General features: G+C 43.2%; 1 protein-coding gene across 2 annotated transcripts in view; it reads left to right on the forward strand.

Annotated features, from left to right (window-relative positions):
- NUP93 (nucleoporin 93) overlaps positions 1-19553 on the forward strand; it is a 36856-nt gene that overhangs the window by 1119 nt on the left and 16184 nt on the right. For both annotated transcript variants that reach the window (XM_088471993.1, XM_088471994.1), the window contains exons 2-13: positions 4834-5025; positions 6406-6523; positions 9226-9288; positions 11394-11522; positions 11609-11683; positions 13965-14057; positions 14248-14387; positions 14526-14658; positions 14749-14906; positions 16033-16198; positions 17677-17770; positions 17857-18048. In XM_088471993.1, coding sequence (XP_088328119.1) covers positions 4847-5025; positions 6406-6523; positions 9226-9288; positions 11394-11522; positions 11609-11683; positions 13965-14057; positions 14248-14387; positions 14526-14658; positions 14749-14906; positions 16033-16198; positions 17677-17770; positions 17857-18048 — 1540 coding nt within the window. In that variant the 5' untranslated portion in view covers positions 4834-4846. The remainder of the gene's footprint in view (positions 1-4833; positions 5026-6405; positions 6524-9225; positions 9289-11393; positions 11523-11608; positions 11684-13964; positions 14058-14247; positions 14388-14525; positions 14659-14748; positions 14907-16032; positions 16199-17676; positions 17771-17856; positions 18049-19553) is intronic.

Genomic DNA, 19553 nt, shown 5'->3' on the forward strand with positions numbered 1-19553 from the left:
TTCATATCTAAAGGAAAATCTGACATGTTTGTCAGATGAACGATGCGCGTTCCCGCTGGTCAGATAACGATATCTGACATCTGATGTGTTTGCAGTCAGACCTGGACGATTCCATTCATTTTAATGCAGTCAGAAATCGTTCAAATAGTTAATCAAATTGTTCATCTGACACATCTGACCGTGTGTACGCTCCATTAGATTTTAGTAAAGCGTGAGCAGATTGTCCCAAAGTAGGTATGGCCATCGGAAGGGTGGGAACAAATTGTTGCCATCATTCTTACATTCTACTGGTAGCATGTAAACCTTTCATGGTTTGAGCCGACAATGGTGCGCTCATGTTTCTGTGCAAATGAGAGGTCATTTGTCCATGCAGGAGTGCTGGTGCTAACATTGTGCCGTACGCAGCAGGAATTAGGTGGGAGATGTATCAGGCCTTTTAAAGAAGTTGCCCATACCAACCAATCAGCTTCTACCTTTCATTTTATAGAATGTACTGGATAAATGCTAGGTGGAAACTGATTGGAGAAGTTGCCCATAGCAACCACTGTTTTAGCAGGCTTGATACATTTCCTACTAGATCACAAAACATCACATTAAACTAAAGCAAGCAATCAATAGTGGCAACCATCTCCTAAGTAAAAGAATGGGAAAACTGTCACCATCAGTCTGAAAACATTGGTTGTTGCGAACTGCCATCGCTTTAACTAGAAATCCATCAGAATTCAGGAAAAATGGTCCTATGTCATTAATGCATTCACTTCCTTATATAGTTGAGGGGAATTTAGATAATTTGGTTACTGCCATTATATTGTCATTTTATTTGTGTAGAGGAAGTTAAATTGTCTTGTTCTTCATGCCTAAATACAAGTAGTGCCTGGCTATTATCCACTGAAGCTTGCAGACCGCCCTCTGGCAGTAGCTGTAGAGACTAGCTCTTGTGCACAAGATGTGAATACCATGTACACGTTGCCAGTACAGAGAATAATATAGTGCCCTTACGGATTTTTCAGAAGCATTGCAGTTTACTAGGTAGCTAGACACAGTATCCAATGTCCTTGTTTCTATAACATACTAGGGATGATGAAGCCATGCACTTGCGACACATTACTCACCTGTGAATGACACCAAGTACTATGGCTTGCTAGTTACAAATAATGAATCTACCAAACACACCAGGATGAGAATTGATGAACATTTATTAAGATTTGAAAACTGAATTAACAAGAGAAGCCATCTTTATCCTGTAGATAGGTGGGGGCGTTAAACTGTGCTGAACAGATGTGATGGTGTTATATAATAGATGTGCTTTTAAATGGAAGCATAAATGTGGTGGGAAAAGATGAAAGAAGACTCCTGATTACTGGCCAATTGCACATCCCCTGTACACATTACATCAAGTGTGAGGTATTGCAATCCCCAACTGCTGTATCACAGAAAGGGCGCCCCCTAGAGGATTTCACCTGATTTAGTTTAGAACATTGTGTCTGAAATTATATACAGTGTAATCATAGAGATGTGGAAAGGGCATAGTGCTGAATCTGGGGCACATCTCCTGTAAGGGATAGAGGGCCTGATTCATTACCGGTCGCAACTGCGATTACGCACGCAATTGGCCGATTGTTGTGTTCTGTGCATGCGTGGAGGCTCCACTGCAATCGGGGCTACGATTGCAGTGACTACGCAGACCCATTGCAGAGTGATTGACGGAAAGTGACCATTTGGGGGTGGTCACGGTGGTGGTCAGCGAAACGCAGGTGTGCCAGTGTGTTTGAACACCGTTACAGGGGCGTTCAAAAATTAGCCACTGCGATGCTATACGCAGCTTGGGCTTTCACTGCATGCAAATCCTGAGTAAGGTCAGACCTTGTGCAAGTGTGCGTGAGGCTCCAATTGTACTCAGTGTTACCGATGGTTTTGCAGACTTGCAAAGTATTACGGATGTGTGTAAGGTAAAGTGGGCGTCCTTATGTTTGGCTGCAACGTTATTGCGATATTTCACAGTGAGACAATGCGTAATCGCAACACCGATCCTTACTGAATCAGGCCCAGAGATCCTTTCACTCCTCTACTCACATGATACTGCCCTGTCACATACAGTCCTCACAAACATAAACTGACGTGGGTGGGTCAGTGCCTCTCACAAGATCATTATGCTCACCCACCTGCTTATGTGTCTGTTCCCAGTATCTGATTGGCTTCTGGTTGTTCTATCCTCTAGGCTCCGGCTACTGACAGTTCCCACGTGGTCGAGTCACACCACGTGGGAACTGTCAGTTGCCGGAGCCAATCAGCGTGCGCTCTACAGTCAGCGCTGCCGCTGATTGGCTGACGAGACTGCAATGCCCCGTGAGGTGCCGGCAGCGGCCATTCGGGAGCTATGTGTATGTGTGACAACACACATACACATAGCTAGTAGCGTGGATCGGGTAACACGTTTATTTTTTTTGAAATCCCATGGATTACTGCGGAGACCAGCGCTGGATGTAGGCGAGTATGAAATCTTTCTTGCAGGGCCAGCTACCATGGATCTCTACGTGGAGAAGGGGACAGATTCATCTGGTATAGGTAAGTATGTGTGAATGGGTAGGTGTATGTAATAAACTTATACTGGGCACGGTGTGTGTTTTGTCTTTTTTTAACTATTTATTTTACAGTGAAATTACAGGTGCCGCATGTCTGCTGGCACTTGTAGTTCCACAAGTGCAAAATGGCAGGCATGCTGGCACTTGTAGTTCCACTGTAAAGTACAATAGTCTTACATTATTTGGCCCCCCTATTACCCCCATACCCACCGCTCCAGGGGTATGGGGATGAGCCCCAGGCTTCAGCGTAAGCCTGTGGTGCTCTGGAGAGGGGGGACCCTTTTTTGGGGGGTCCCCGACTCCCCCGAGATCACCGGCTAGCGCTGACCGACTTTGGTGTAATGCTTTGGACCTGGAGCCCCGGTGATTGGGTCTCCGGGCTGTGGCATCGCACCCCGGTCGATTGGGTCTGGTGCTGGTCTTAAATATAGGGGGTACCCCACGTCGTTTTTGCCCCCTATATTTAAAACCAGCACTAGTCCCTGCAGCCTGGTGTTGGTTTCTAAAATACGGTGGAACCCTACACATTTTGTTCCCCGTATTTTTAGAAACCACCACTGGCTGGCAAGCCCGGGGCTGGTTTGGCTATTGTTACAGATTTTTTTTACAGGTTAACAAAAACGGGAATTTTCGGGAAATGTTCTAGGGACCCCCTAATGATGTCTAGATATGGGGGATCACTTAGGGTACCCCCATTTTTAACTACTGAAGGAAGTTGGGGTTTCTAATAGCCGCGGCAGGAAAAAACACCTGGCAAAGCTATTTAAAAACACGACTTTCTTTTGCAGGCAAAAACGGGGTTACCCATAGTGATCCCCCATGTCTGGACATCATTAGGGGGGTCCTAGGCATATTTCCCAAAAATTCCCGTTTTTTGCCTTAAATGGGGTCAAGGGGCATTTTTAAAAAAACAGGGATAATTTTTCAAATCACTATAGCAAGTGAAAAAAATGCAGAATAGGGGTTTGGGGGTGTAGGCTTATAAAAAAATAGCCTGTAGTTTTGGGAATGTCCTCTTAAAAGGAAATGTTAAAAAAAAAAAGTCCCCATAAAATCGGGACACCATTAAAAAATAAAATAAAAAAAATTTTGGGTTAAAAAAAAAAAAATTATGTCAAAAAATTACCAAACTAACGAAATTATTTCTGGTGGGGTCCCCAAGTATGGGGCAGGTGTTTTATTCATTGCACAAAGTAGCGGCAGGTGCACAAATGCAGAATTTTTAAAAACTTACTTTAGGGACATCAAAATATGCTAGCACCCATTTTCATGTACCCCAAATTTGATGGGACCACTTAAAAAAACGAAAAAAATAACCTAAGTGCTCTTCTGCAACACTTCTTCAATGTCGGGGAAAAAACACCTGCTGCGGCTATTTAAATCCCCGACTTTCATTTAAAGGCTAAAACGGGGGTACCCATAGTGATCCCCCATGTTTTTACAACTTTAGGGGGGTCTTACAAATTTTTTATGGAAAAAATCGTAACTTTACGCAAATCCAACTTCGGAGGTTCCCGTTTTCGATAATTTTATATTGAATATGGGGATAAGCGGGAGCGCGCCCGATACTTTAACGCAGAAAAAAACTCCGGTATGAAACGTTAACTTCGGCAGTGAAGTTAACGTTTCATATTGAATACCCCTGTTAGTGTTCACTCAGCATCAGCTGCTATATCTGGTGGACATGAGGCTGTTATTCAGGACTGTATAGGTCAGCTATGGCCTGTTTTACTTGTTTCACATTTCATAATTGCTCACTATCTACTTTTTTGCAGTATAGCGCATCAGTGCTGTTTGGTCCTCCACCATGTAACAGAACCGTGCAGCAGGAACAATAAAGTTTTGCAGCAGCGATTTATAATATGTTAATTGCAAATTCTGACACTTTGTACATCTCTCTCACACTGGCTGATGGTGGGGGTATTTCTTATTGATTGAAATCCTTAATATTATAGCCTGGACTGTGTTTTTTTAATAAATGCAGATCAACAGCAACAGTTCATTGGTTGTATTATGAGATAACATTCCCAATTTAAAGCTCTCTGAAGAATACTGGCATTTATACATAAATCATAATGAAAATAGAAGTAAATGTGACCCCCCTCCATGGCTAGTTAACAATTTTTATCGTCATTACCTATGAATGCTGCCATTACTGGGCGTTACTTCCACAGGTCTTGGTTCATTATATAAACATAAATTCTTCTGGACATACTGACTTGTTACTTCTTTTTTCCCCATTTGATGACAGCTTTCCCCCCACAATGGACGGTGAGGGCTTCGGAGAGCTGCTGCAACAAGCAGAACAATTAGCCGCAGAGACTGAGGGAGTGACCGAGCTGCCCCATGTGGAACGGAATCTTCAGGAGATCCAGCAGGCGGCAGAGAGGCTTCGCTCCCGGACGATGACGCGCACCTCACAGGAGTCGGCAAATGTTAAAGCGTAAGCATTGGCCTCTAACAATGTGTATAGCAGCCAGTTAATGTGCATTTATTATCTCAGAATATTACATGTAGTTTGAATTTGAACAGATTGTTGGCCTATAATTTGGGAGGAATGTGTGGGTGTGCCTGTGAGAGCTACAAATACCTGACTTTAGGAATTATTTTAGAGATGTGGTTTTCGGCTTAGCTGCTCCCTGTATTGCCGTTTTCTCATGACCTCTGTTGGGAGACACATAATGGAAGCAGTGGGGTATAGGTCATACTTCCTGGTGGTTAAGCACAAAGTAAGAATCCCATCTCCCAGGCATGACACTAACAGGTTCAGGGTAATTTAGTTTAGTACCCTTAGGAGGTGGGCCTAGACTCGGTCAGTGATTATCATTTCTGTTGTGCTATGTGTCCCAGGCTCCTCCAGTTGGCAGTGCACAATTCCAGGGTGCAGCCACTGTTATACAGGGTCCTCCTTTCCACAAGAGTGCAGCACTGGAAGAGTCCAAATAGTGCTGGGGTCAGGCTTCTTTGGAACAGTTATGCAAAGTGTTTATGTGGTATTCCATGTACACCTTCACCATGTTTGTTGTGATATCAGCAGGTGCCAGTTTTGTGCAATGTGTTGTATGATGCAGTGTCTTATGGGATTCTGACTTCTATCACTCTTCTTGTAGGTTCTGTGGGCTGTCCTGGAATGTCCCATAGTCCCTGTGTCCAATGTAAAACATACAGTACTTGGGGGGTCAATTCATTTAGACTCACCTCGCGAGTCCATGTGATTATATGCCTCACTTTTGGTAGCTCCGGACTAGCTGATTTCTGTTCTCAGCCCCATAAGGCTGCAACAAAAATTCACGACCCCTGGGTGCCGTTGCCGGCTTTTCCACACCTTTGCAACTCACTCACCTCGTCGCGGCTAATTAAATCAACCACTTGTTTTTAAAGAATTTTCTATTGTCATTTATTGGAGACACTGGGATTGATTTTGCGTTGCACGCTATTGCACAGCCGCTGCTACTTTGTACGCAGCGGCTGTGCGATAATATGCTAATGCCGCAAGAGGCGTCTTGTGTAAATAGACTCCCCCTGCTGGCTTCTGTGATCCGCTGCTGCACCCGATGAGGCAGCATTGGATCACTCTGCGTAAATTTGACCATCTAAGTTACCTTAAGGTTACTCAGGATTGTCCGGTGTTTTCACGTAACTGGTTTCAGCACGCCCAAAAGTCAGGGCCGGTATGGTCCCATTTTCTGGGACGCTGCCTGACACTGTCCCCTAATGGACACAGCCTGCAAATCAGGGGGTGACGTCCGGGCACTGCAAGCGAGCTAGCAGGAGGAGATCTGCACATATGCAATAAGATGTACTGTCCATCTTCTCTTTTTAGATCTGTTTTATTGGGTTCCAGAGGTTTGGACATATCTCACATATCCCAGAGGCTTGAGAGTCTCAGCGCAGCCACAACCTTTGAGCCTCTTGAGCCAGTGAAGGACACTGACATCCAGGTGAGTACACAGAGTATGTATGTACAGCTGATGAGGTGACTTTGTGTATTTTCCTCCCATATCATTAGATGGTACGGGGGCCATGCTATATACAGCTTGTCTCACCAGGAGGCTGGACACTACATGAATGGGAAGTCCAGATTTGGACAGCTCCCCTTAATCTCGCTTTCCCGTCTGCCTCGGGTGGATGGGTTTTACACAGTGTGTTCATCGTTATTTTTTTTTTTTCTTGTATGCCAACTGGTTTCCGAAATATTTATAGTTTTTTTTTTTTTTTTTCTTGCCATCAGGATGGGCTTTCTGTGTCTTTTCACAGTTTATTTGTGGTTCTACTACTTGGTATTGTTCTTTTCTTCCCATCAGTAACCTGCTGTTATTGGCCACTCCTACTGTTGTCCTATGGCCACCAGACAATCATCAACTTCATACTAGTTGTATAAGAGTAGTCTCTGCCATTACCAGTCTCCTTTGCTAGCACCTCTTGCTGGTGAGTGTGGCTGGCTGGTTTTGCTAACTAACTAGGTTAACTATTCAAATAACGCAGTATGTGGTGCATCTGTCCAAAATTTAGTATGAGAATGGATTACTTCTTCAACTATTCTAGTTAGGAACCAGATTCCTCAGATAGCAAAACCTCCAATTCTTCCACGATAACTAGAGGTCATACACTGAAGTGCCAAAAATCATGGGATAGATGCCTAGTATTGTGTAGGACCCCCTATAGCCTGGCCAAGTGCAGCAACTTGACGAGGCATCGATTCCACAAGTAGACAGTCCTCTGAAGATCTGTTGACCCATGCCGTCTGGATTGCTTCCCACAGCTCCCTCATAATTGTAGGTGCATGATCTTGGGTGCAAATGGACCTCTCCACCATGTCCCATAAATACTTGATTGTGTTCATGTCGGGCGAACGTGGTGGCCACACAATTCATCGGAACTCTCCAGAATGCTCCTTGAACCAATTCTAGACAACCTGGGACTGATGACATGGTGCATTAACCTGCTGGAATATTACATCATTGTGGGGGTGCATGAAGTCCATGAAAGGCTACAAATGGTCAGCAAGAAATGCAACGTAGCGGTTACCGGTCAATGACTAATTCATGCGGACCAGCGTGAACACACCCCACACCATTATGGAACCACCACCAGCCTGCATGATTCCTTGTTGACAACTGAGATCCATGGCCACACCCAAACCCTACCATCAGTCCAAAACAACTGGAACCATGACTCATCAGACCACGCCATATTACCAGTCCCTCAGGGTCCAATTAGCGTTGTCACAAGCCCAGGTGAGTCGCTGTGTTGTAGTGTTAACAGGGGCTCTCTGGTGGGTCTTCTGCTCCTATATCCCATGGAAACTAAAGAACACTGCACTGACCTGCTAGATATGCGTCTGGTTCCTCCTGCATTGAATGTGGATGTGATTTGAGCCAGTGTTGCTTGTCTGCTACCACAGACACTTCTGGCCAGGGGCCGCTGATCACAATCATTAAGTACCTGTGGTCGGCCACTACGCTTTCCGTGGTGGTTGGCAATGCCTTCCATGAAGTATTCCTGGTACATATGTGACACCGTCGAAGAATGTTGAATGTCCACACAACTTCGGAAATGGAGTGTCCTATCCGTCAGGCACCCACTATCATGCCCCATTCGAATTCCAATAATTCATGTTGCCTTGTCATGAGCAGCCTAGCTGGTGTTCAAACTGCCTCATGAGTTGTCACATTACAACTGATTCAGGTCTGGGCATTTCCAAGAGGTTACAGTACCGTGACGCCACCTACCATTAACATTACATATTGCTATCCCATGACTTTTTGCACGTCAGTGTATATCTTGGCTGGCGGGAGAAGGAACATGTCTAATAGTTAATTCTGAAACTCATTTTATTGATGATATATTAATAAATTAGGATAGACCTTTTTTTTTTTTATGAGTTTGTCATACAATTATATGGCAACCAATGTAATCTTAACCACTGAGATGAACTAACAAATCATCACCTTGGCTCTAATGATAAAGATTTAAGAAAGTGGTAAGCTAGTTATGGAAATGTACCGGAGACAAACCGCCGCAAACAGCATTTTATATTTCATTAGTTAATACTATCCTACAACTGTAGGGGGCTTGTGAAAAGTGAATCTTGATAGAAAGGAAGTCTTTGATAGGGCGACTGAATTAAAGCAGAGTCTGCAAAATGGAAGCTATAGCCAGAGAGTGTTTAGGAAAATTCAGTCATGCAAGAGAGAATCACTCCTGTTCCCATTTTAGATATTGCTCAAAGTAGATGCACAAATGACACAAATGCAATGTATTGTTAGCTTCTATAATGAATGGAAAGCGGCATATTGTGGAAACACGGGCATACCCTTCAATGGTACCAGTGCTCTCCATCCTACATCCTGCTTTTTGATTAAGCTGTAGTGTAATACACCTGGAAAGTTGGTGGGTTATTGCATTTCTAACAATTTAGTTTCTGCAGCTCCCCCCTAATGCCGATAATACTTCATTCTCCCTGTGCCACCCAGTTCATAAGGATGCAAAATGACCGACTTGCACACAACCTTTATTACACAGGCCTGTTTGCATTGTAAATGTAATTCAGGATATATGTACTCTGGTTCAGGGATTGCCACATGTTATGTTATAGGACTGATTCTAACTTAATGCTTTTTTTTTTTTTTTTCCTTTTTAGGGCTTTCTGAAGAATGAGAAGGACAATGCACTGCTGTCCGCTATTGAGGAATCCAGGAGGAGGGTGAGTGTCTGGGCCAGGGGTGGGCAATAAGCAGCTCTACAGCTTTTGTTGAACTACAAATCCCAGCATGTATTGCAACATTTTTAGCATGGCCAAATAGCAAAACTGTGGCAGGACATGCTGGGATGTGTAGTTTTACAACATCTGGGGGGCCGCTTATTGCCCACCCCTCCTCTAGGCCAAGTTACAGATCTCTCTGTATAAGTAAAACCGTGATCCAGGGAAGATACACTGTACTGTTTTGACAAAGTACCAGCAGCATTACTTCCATATGTAGTCAAGAAGCTTTACAGTGCATCCGGAAAGTATTCACAGCGCTTCACTTTTTCCACACTTTATGTTACAGCCTTATTCCAAAATGGAATAAATTCATTTTTGTCCTCAAAATTCTACACACAATACCCCCATAATGACAACGTGTAAAAAGTTTTTTTTTGAGATTTTTGCAAATTTAATAATAAAAAAAAAAAAAAAAAGAAAGAACCTTAGAAATCACACGTACATAAGTATTCACAGCCTTTGCTCAATACTTTGTTGATGCACCTTTGGCAGCAATTACAGCCTCAAGTCTTTTTGAATATGATGCCACAAGCTTGGCACACCTATCTTTGGGCAGTTTCGCCCATTCCTCTTTGCAGCACCTCTCAAGCTCCATCAGGTTGGGTGGGAAGCGTCGGTGCACAGCCATTTTCAGATCTCTCCAGAGATGTTCAATCGGATTCAAGTCTGGACTCTTGCTGGGCCACTCAAGGACATTCACAGAGTTGTCCTGAAGCCACTCCTTTTGATGTCTTGGCTGTGTGCTTAGGGCCGTTGTCCTGCTGAAAGATGAACCGTCGCCCCAGTCTGAGGTCAAGAGCAGGTTTTTATCCAGGATGTCTCTGTAAATTGCTGTATTCATCTTTCCCTCTGTCCTGACTAGTCTCCCAGTTCCTGCCGCTGAAAAACATCCCCAAAGCATGATGCTGCCTCCACCATGCTTCACTGTAGGGATGGTATTGGCCTGGTGATGAGCGGTGCCTGGTTACCTCCAAACATTACACCTGGCATTCATGCCAAAGAGTTCAATCTTTGTCTCATCAGACCATAGAATTTTGTTTCTCATGGTCTGAGAGTCCTTCAGGTGCATTTTGGTAAACTCCAGACGGGCTGCCATGTGCTTTTTACTAAGGAGTGGCTTCCGTCTGATTGGTGATACAGGCCTGATTGGTGGATTGCTGCAGAGATGGTTGTCCTTCTGAAAGGTTCTTCTCTCTCCACAGAGGAATGCTGTAGCACAGACAGAGTGACCATCGGGTTCTTGGTCACCTCCCTGACTAGGACCCTTCTCCTCCGATCGCTCAGTTTAGACGGCCGGCCAACTCTATGAAGAGTCCTGGTGGTTCCGAACTTCTTCCATTTATGGATGATGGAGGCTACTGTGCTCATTGGGGCCTTCAAAGCAGCAGATATTTTTCTGTACCGTTCCCCAGATTTGTGCCTCGAGAGAATCCTGTCTCGGAGGTCTACAGACAATTCCTTGGACTTCATGCTTGGTTTGTGCTCTGACATGCACTGTCAAGTGTGGGACCTTATATAGACAGGTGTATGCCTTTCAAAATCATGTCCAATCAACTGAATTTACCACAGGTGGACTGCAATTAAGCTGTAGGAACATCTTAAGGATGATCAGCGAAAACAGGATGCACCTGAGCTCAATTTTGAGCTTCATGTCAAAGGCTGTGAATACGTATGTACATGTGATTTCTTAGGTTTTTTTTTTGTGGTTTTTTTAAATTAAATTTGCAAAAATCTCAAAGAAACTTTTAACACCTTGTCATTATGGGGTATTGTGTGTAGAATTTTGAGGACAAAAATGAATTTATTCAATTTTGGAATAAGGCTGTAACATAACAAAATGTGGAAAATGTGAAGTGTTGTGGATACTTTCCGGATGCACTGTATATTGTGCAGTTTATTTTGTGTCTATAGTTCATTTATCTTTCTTGGGCATCACTGTTTTTTTCTGTCATCCCCCTGCATGTCCTGTGAATAAGTCGTGCAGTGTACCCATCAGGAGTATTATGTACATGACATGTTGCTTAGATGCATGCACTTCTTTGCAGACATTTGCAATGGCGGAGGAGTACCACAGGGAGTCCATGTTTGTGGAGTGGGAACAAGTTAAGCAGAGGATCCTGCACACACTGCTTGCCTCAGGGGAGGATGATTTGGGCTTCTCACAGGAGGCTGAGGTAAGAAAACACTCAATATAGTTCTTTACCTCTGTTTAGATGTTGATGATCTATATGTGTAATATTGTTTTCCTCTTGTGTGGCAGACAAGTTACATCAGTGAGCATGGTGCTCCCGGTCGCAGTTCTCTTGATAACGTTGAAATGGCGTACGCACGGCAGGTGAGGCAGATCAAAGCTGTATTGTAGATTTCTCTTCTATAGCTTATGGTAGCGCTGACTCAGTGGGTTAAGCAACCATGACAGGGCAAAGAAAAAAGGTTCTTCTTATGCTGCCTTACCCTCCTCCATATAAGTGATTCACTGTACTATGCACTGTAGCATGCTTCCCCCATCATAGTAGGGTTACACTTGAAATATCAACAATGAATAGGTTGACACCAAATGATTGACAGAGGCAAAAGATCGACAGGGACAAAATGTCGACACCCAAATGGTCGACATGGATGTAGGTTGACCGATACAAAAGCTTGACATGGGAATGGTCGACTTATTTTTTGTTAGGCACTTACCGGAGAGATAGGTACTAGTGGGCACGTTTAGGGTTAGGCACTTACCGGAAAGTTAGGTACTAGGAGGCACTATACGGCTGGGTACACATGTAAAGATTTTCTATACAACCATCCAACTAGTTGATTGGTTGGAATGAAAATCTGGTAATGTATGGGAGTAACTGATGATCAACAATTTGCTCCTAAATACCAGAAAACAGATGAAAATGGTCGTCAGAGAAGTTTGTTAAATGTTTGATCTGAACAAATTGTTCAAACAACCGTTTTTGTCCATTTTCCGGCATTTGGGAGCAAATTGCTGATTGTCATTTGCTTTCATACCTTACCAGATTTTCATTCCATCCAATCAACTAGTTGGATGGTTGGTCAGAAAATCTTTACGTGTGTACCCAGCCTTAGGGTTAGGCACTTACCGGAGAGTTAGGTACTAGGAGGCACAATTAGGGTTAGGCACTTAACCCGATGGATAAGTTTAGGCACTAGAAGGGACGGTTAGGTTTAGGTACCAAAGGGAAGGTTAGGGTTAGAAAAAGTGACCATTTTTTGTGTGTCTACAATTCCCATGTCAATGGTTTGTGTGTCGACCTTTTGTTTCCGTTGACCATTTGGTATCGACCTACACATTGTCAATCTATTAGACCACACCCTCATAATATTGTTTACAATAGACATAGATCAACCCCAGAACAATGTAGAATAAAAAGTATTTCTGGGAAACCGCTTTGCCTGACTCCTTTGAAAAGTCCAACTGTCTCTCTCACGGGCTTAATTGGTGCCTTCCAAATTTTGCACAATCTCATCGACAAGTGTATTCCAAACTCTGTACTCTTCCTCACCCTAACAGGCCAGGTTTTAAGGATATCCATGTTGGGTTGGGTATGGAATCCCGGCAGTCAGTATGCCGGCTGTCAAAAGACCGTCAGCAGCATCCCGATGCTGAGGATCCCGACAGGGGATAAGTATCCTAAACCTGCCCCCTTCACCACCTAACCCTCCTTTTCTCTACCGTAACCCTCCCTACCCCGCACCCTAACCTTTCCCCCGCGCCTAATAGCAAAGGGTGCTCGCTGTACTTACGATTGGGATGCCAGTTGCCGGGATCCCGTCATTGGCATCCCCACTCATGCCGGGATCCGGTCTTCTGTACGCAGTTCGAAATTCTGGTGCTGGGATTTCATCGGCTGGAGTCCTGATCGTAGGTGTTTTTAGCTACATCCCATCTATGCCTGAGTACAGATGACTAAATCAAAATGACCAAGGAAGTTAAGTCACCTATGCTCAAACATGGATATCCTTAAAACACTAACTGTTAGGGGGATGTAAGGCTGGAGTTTAGGAAATGCTGTGTATACCATGGTTTGGAGTTTTTCTTTGACTGATTTTGGCTCTGCTTCACGGACAGTGACCTACAGAAGTTTCCCTATGCGGGGCACCCCTTTATAATGCAGATCAAAATATTTGTGACATTTTTAAAATAGTAATAAAAAAATATAAAAAATGACATGGTGTAAGTGAATTATAAAATGGGTATTTTTAGCAGGTGTAATGCGGAGGTTTTGTCAGCATAAAATTGGTAACTTGATTCCAATTCTTTTGAACTCAATGCCCCATAGTAGCCTTGGAAGCCTTGTTTCCATGGATTTTTTTATGACCTTAAACATTGCTCATGGCCACAATTCACAACCAAATACACAAAATGTTTTATGTAGTGAAATTGCCGGAAACATGTTCAGAATGACATCCTGCAGGACCCTTGTGCTGGATTGAATCATGGAGTTCACCAGAGTGCATGCAGATTTCTCATTACATTACATTTCCGACAGTCACTAAGCCCTTGTTATTACTGGCCTTATTTCACAATATATTCCCATAAAGTAGAGTGAAACAAAATGTGACTTCTTATCCGAATGAGTAATTGTTTCTCTCTGCAGATTTATGTGTATAATGAGAAGGTGGTGAGTGGACACCTTCAGCCCAGCCTTGTAGATCTGTGCGTTACAGTAGCTGAGAGATTGGATGACAAGGTATGAATCCCAACAACGGTGTCTTATCATGTTCCCCATGCACAGTGACATCGTGCTGCATGTTTCAGTTTTATCTTCTGCACGTTGCCCATAGAATTGTCCTCTTGTCATTCATTCTGTAATGATTCCATAATCGGTCACACTTACAGTATATTACTTTGTTTCCTGATCTGTACACTGCTATTTCCAGAACGTATCTGATGTTTGGGCAATGGTGAAACAGATGACAGATGTTCCGCTAATTCCTGCTTCTGATGCATTGAAAAGTCGTTGTTCGGTCCAGATGCAAATGGCTTTTGTGAGACAGGGGTTAAACTTCCTGGAACAAAGGTAACTTTTGGGCCAGTTGTCTAAACTACTTCAAGAGTTACATTATAGTCTGATGGCTCAGCATCTAGGATGTTTTATTGAAACTTAAATATATCTATTATAATTTGCTTACCTGCTGGTTGTCTGAATCTCTTTCAGTTATAAGAACTACACTATGATGAGTGTGTTTGCTAACCTGCAACAGGCTCAGCTGGGTGGTGTTCCTGGGACCTACAATCTTGTGCGTAGCTTCCTTAATATCAGACTGCCTGCGCCTATTCCTGGATTACAGGTGAGTGCACAGCCCGGCCAAGCATTGCCTATGATATGGACTCTCACTATTGAGAGTAGTGATCAGTGGATAATGTTCTGGCCTTTACAGGATGGTGAACTTGAAGGATACCCTGTTTGGGCTCTGATCTATTATTGCTTGCGCTGTGGGGATATCTTGGCTGCACAGCAGGTGGTGAACAGAGTGCAGCATCAGCTGGGAGAATTCAAGAACTGGTTCCAGGAATACGTTCTTAGCAATGACCGGAGGTAACTGCAACAAAGCTTCAAACGTGAGAGACTGGTGTTCTTTTATAGCACATCAATGAATGAGACAATGCCAAATTAAAAGCACTGTTACCCAATTTGTTTTCTGCACTTTACCTTTAGAAGGGCTAGTGGTGTACATAGGGCTTTCTATGGAAAGCAGTAACACAAAGCCCATCTGTAGCGCCTTCATTATAATTTTTTTCTTCTTAGAAGTACTGTAAGTCTTTTCTAGTTTGCCATAAAATTCCTGTACCTCATCTGCGCCCTTAGTCTTCCCGCTAAGCTGTTTTAGCAGGACGCTGCAATTTTAAAATGCTACCTGCCAGCGACCTGCTGAAACAGCCTGCCGGGTGTCCCGCGGGGGGGGGGATTGCGGTGCAGCGCTCACTGCTGGTAAATAGATATTGGGGGCAGCTCAGCTTGTCCGTAAGTGCTGGGAATGCCCCCAAGAGTGACGTAAAGGAGGCACATCTTAAAAATACGCCCCCATTGCTCATGACCACTCGTCCTTTTCGGGCAGACAGAGGGCCGTACCTAGAATTAACACTATGCACTCATCCCTCTCTATATTGCAGGCGGAATGGCTAATGTCTTATATATTTACTTGTAGTGTCCTGTAACTTCTATGGGGGTTGGTATCTGATAGACAAAATGGAAACAGGCACAAAACAGCTTGTTCTGGTGACCAGTGTATATTGCCCAATATATAAAGCCGTTCTGTTTCTGTAGATCAAGATCATTATTCAAATGAAGGTTCATTCTTGGTGTCATTGGCTGATTGTGCTCTGGTTGCTTGTGCTGGGGGGCTCTCTGCTTTGTTTTCTGGAGTTGACTTCTGTTATCAGCCAGTGAATAGACGTTTCCGCACCTGATCATATCTATCCACAACACAGGGAGTAGTAAGAGTATTGTACGCTGGCATTTGTTCCTGCATGTCGTATCCAGCATTTCCCATCCAGCAATAACCTGTGTGTCCCCTTTCATATGTGTTTTATTCACAATCATTAGGATTTCTTTTGTCCTAACCAATATAACCTTTTGTATTTTGCTAATATGAGCGTTAACAGCATTTCAAATATCAAGAAGACGCTGCAGTCACTTTATATAAAAATACATTTGTTTCCAGATTATGCCCAGTAACAGAAAACAAGCTTCGCTTACATTACCGGAGAGCTGTGAGGTCCAGCACTGACCCCTATAAGAGAGCAGTGTACTGTATCATTGGCCGCTGTGATGTGGCCGATAATCATAGCGAGCTGGCAGATAAAACAGAGGACTACCTGTGGCTGAAGGTAAGAGATTCTGTCTGATTACTTACTGTACATTACAGAAATAGTCATGTTAGTGATTTAATGTGTATTTACCAGTCATGAGAGCTTAGGCTAATTCAGTCATGTCTTCTGCAGAGCTGAAGTTTTAAATTAAGAACGAAGTTGCTTTATAATGATAATTGTAATCAATCAGGTACATTTTCCCATCACTTTTAACTTACAAATGTAAAACTGTCACTGCAAATGTTTTTTAAATGTTTGCACTGCAGTGATTACATCAGGAGTAACTTTATTTTAGTTTTTTCCTCCATCCCTTGGGGGTTAGTGAAATACTTGAACCATGGGTTATAGATTTGGGAGCAAGAGCCTCGGGCACTTTATTAAAACCACTGAAGTCTGAGCTCCACGAAACCCAGAGCCTGGAGTAAGTCAGTTTTCTTCTTCCACCACTAGGGGGCACAGGGATGCCTCCCCCTGTCACATTCGGAGCTCTGGAGAGGGGAAGCAGACACTACTCCACAGGTAGTGACCATGGACCTGTACAGGTGGTGCCTGAATCGCCAGTAACGTGTTCGCAGTCGTTGCTCTGAGTGGCTTAGTGTACTGCAGACTCTCTTCCCACTACTCTGGAGATGGAAAGGAGCGATGTAAATCTGTATTGGTGCTGGCAGGACAGAGCCTCCGGAATAGTGCTAGGGGTCATGTGAGGGGCTGTTCTAGAGATCTCCAGTAGACTGGCTTACACTTCTTTGGATTCTGTCAGTGTAGTCCCAAGTACTAGACTTGGTAAGGGGAAGTTATTTATTGCTAAAAACGTCCTCCCTTTCCTCCCACAGCAAACGCAAGAAATAGCCGCAGGAAAAACAATGAAATCACCCCTTGCTCTGCTTTTGTTCATTGTTTATTTTGCGGTTATTCTCATTACCATTGTTGTTCGGATTCAAGAATGTTGAATTTATCCTCTAGTTCTGTGTTCCTGGCCTCTCCTTGGGGACTTAGACAACAAAAAGAAGGACCCATTCAGCCAATAGAATATAGAGTGGGAGCGGTTTGAGCAATGTGAAATTGTACATAGTAAATGTGAGTGCCCCAACCCTTCAACCACTCTATACTCCATGGTGATCCAGTGTCCCCCAGGTGGACTATGAGACAATATAAGTACAAAAATCCCATGCTATTCCTATATCTCATTACCGGGATGACAATTGAACTCATGGATACAGCCAGAGGGCACACCTTGATTTTTGTTAACTGTAAAGTTTTTCAACCTTGATGCGAAACAATTATACGATCCCGGCGTCTCCATACACATTATAATAGAGAGAGGGTTAAATATAAGTATACGGATTTTGTTGTCAGACGTATGTTGCCTCCTTCACTTTATTTATTAGTACAGCTGTAAGTGGGGTAAGGAAATGTTCTATGAAGTGCCTGGACTGTATGTCGATAATAGTGGGTCAGAGCCTTTAAACCTACGTCTGCTCTATTTTCTAATTTAGTTGAGTCAAATTTCCTTTGAAGATGACACCAGCAGTTCCCCACAAGACAGACTGACGCTGCCACAGTTCCAGAAGCAGCTGCTAGAGGACTACGGTACATATAACATGTAAACTATAAATGCATTCAGACCGTACATGCCTGTTGCTGACATGACCATTTTGATCCTTTGTTACTTCTAGGCGAGTCTCACTTTGGAGCTAACCAGCATTCTTACCTGTACTTCCAAGTCCTCTTCCTGACTGCGCAGTTTGAGGCAGCCATAGCCTACTTGTTTCGCATGGAGCGCACACGGTGTCACGCTGTACACGTTGCACTTGCTCTCTTTGAATTAAAGCTTCTTTTAAAGTCTTCGGGACAAAGTGCACAGCTGTGTAAGTATACATATATGGAGTATACTGCTCTTTCTTAAAGGAAACCTCCATGTTACTCAGTCGTTTTAAACCTGTGCTGTTCATGATTTGCCCAAACCAACTGAACCAAATCCAGAGCAGTGTTCTTCCCCATCCCCATAGCAGGAGGAACAGGTGCTGGAGTAAGCATGACTGTTATGCTTGTCCTTGTCTCGCCGGCCATTATCCACAGGTTGTGGGAAGTTCTGGCGGTGTGATTGTTCTGGGGCTTGTGGTTACCACTAGTGTAATGTGTGCCTCTCCAGCTGTTGTTGGTCTAACAGCCCAGCATGCTGACTTACAAGGTATACTGGTGCCTGTAGTACTACACTGGCATCCTATAGCTTGCCATCATACATATTGAACACACCAGAATGATTTAATGATGCACTTTGCTAAAAATCCCATTAATGTCTGCTCTTCTGGAATTACATGCGACTCGGCAACAGGCCTTTGGAGGGATATTTATTAATCCTTGGAGAGAGAAAGTGGAGCGAAACAAAGTTCCAACCAATCAGCTTCTAACGGTCATTTTTCAAACAAAGCCTGTAAACAGGAGCAGATTGGTTAGTACTTTCTCTTTACAAAGGTTGATACATCTCCCCCTTACTGAAGCATTGCCTGCATTAAAATACCAAATAATCTCCTCAGTGAAGCATCTGTATTCCTACCCACCAAACTTCACGCTTTCTAAATAAACCCCTTGCGTGTCCTCTGTCATTGTATACTGCCCTGTTATATATCGTCACATACCTTTCCACGCAACGCATTTATTACAGTGACACAATGTTCTATCCTTAGTGTGTGTGTGTATATGTATATATATATGCACTTTGGAATTACTTAATAGGACACTGATGGTTTGGGGTAAACCTCTATGGGTGGATGTGTAGACCTGCTTGTGTACATAATACATACACAGAAGTTTTAGAATGCCACCTTGTTTATTGAAATTTAAGCAATTCAAGTCCAGTGAGTAACCTGAAATGGTACAAAAGTAAGAAGTAAACTGCTCCATGTTTACATTTTAAGCCATAAATATTTGTCCAGACTGGGTGCTGCTACTTTTATGTTTGCTTTCATGGACCTCAAAAATTATACTTTTAAATCAAAAATACATGAAAAACATAGGGGTAGATTGTTTTTATACATCAGAAAACTACAAAAGTGCAAAAAATTAGTTTAGTGGTGTTGTAATAAGCCCTTTCACCAATATTTCAGAATCGCCAGGCACGCCCTTAAGGTATTAATTCTTACTAGGACCAGGATAGTTGTAGGCATGTCATAGATCACTCCAGGACCCTTTAATAATCTTCACTTATTGAACTCTATAAAATTACATATGAAAAATATGGATATAGTGTAAATCCGGTTTTAGAAAAATTAAAATGAATAAAAACACTCAAAATATATAAAAATGAATACAATATAAGGCTTCTAAAAGTTTCTCCTTCCCACGTGTTGAAACCTAAAATTTAAAAGGGCAA

The sequence above is a fragment of the Taudactylus pleione genome, unplaced genomic scaffold (genome assembly GCF_031769625.1).
Source record: "Taudactylus pleione unplaced genomic scaffold, aTauple2 ptg000117l, whole genome shotgun sequence".
Classification (NCBI taxonomy): Eukaryota; Metazoa; Chordata; class Amphibia; order Anura; family Myobatrachidae; genus Taudactylus; species Taudactylus pleione.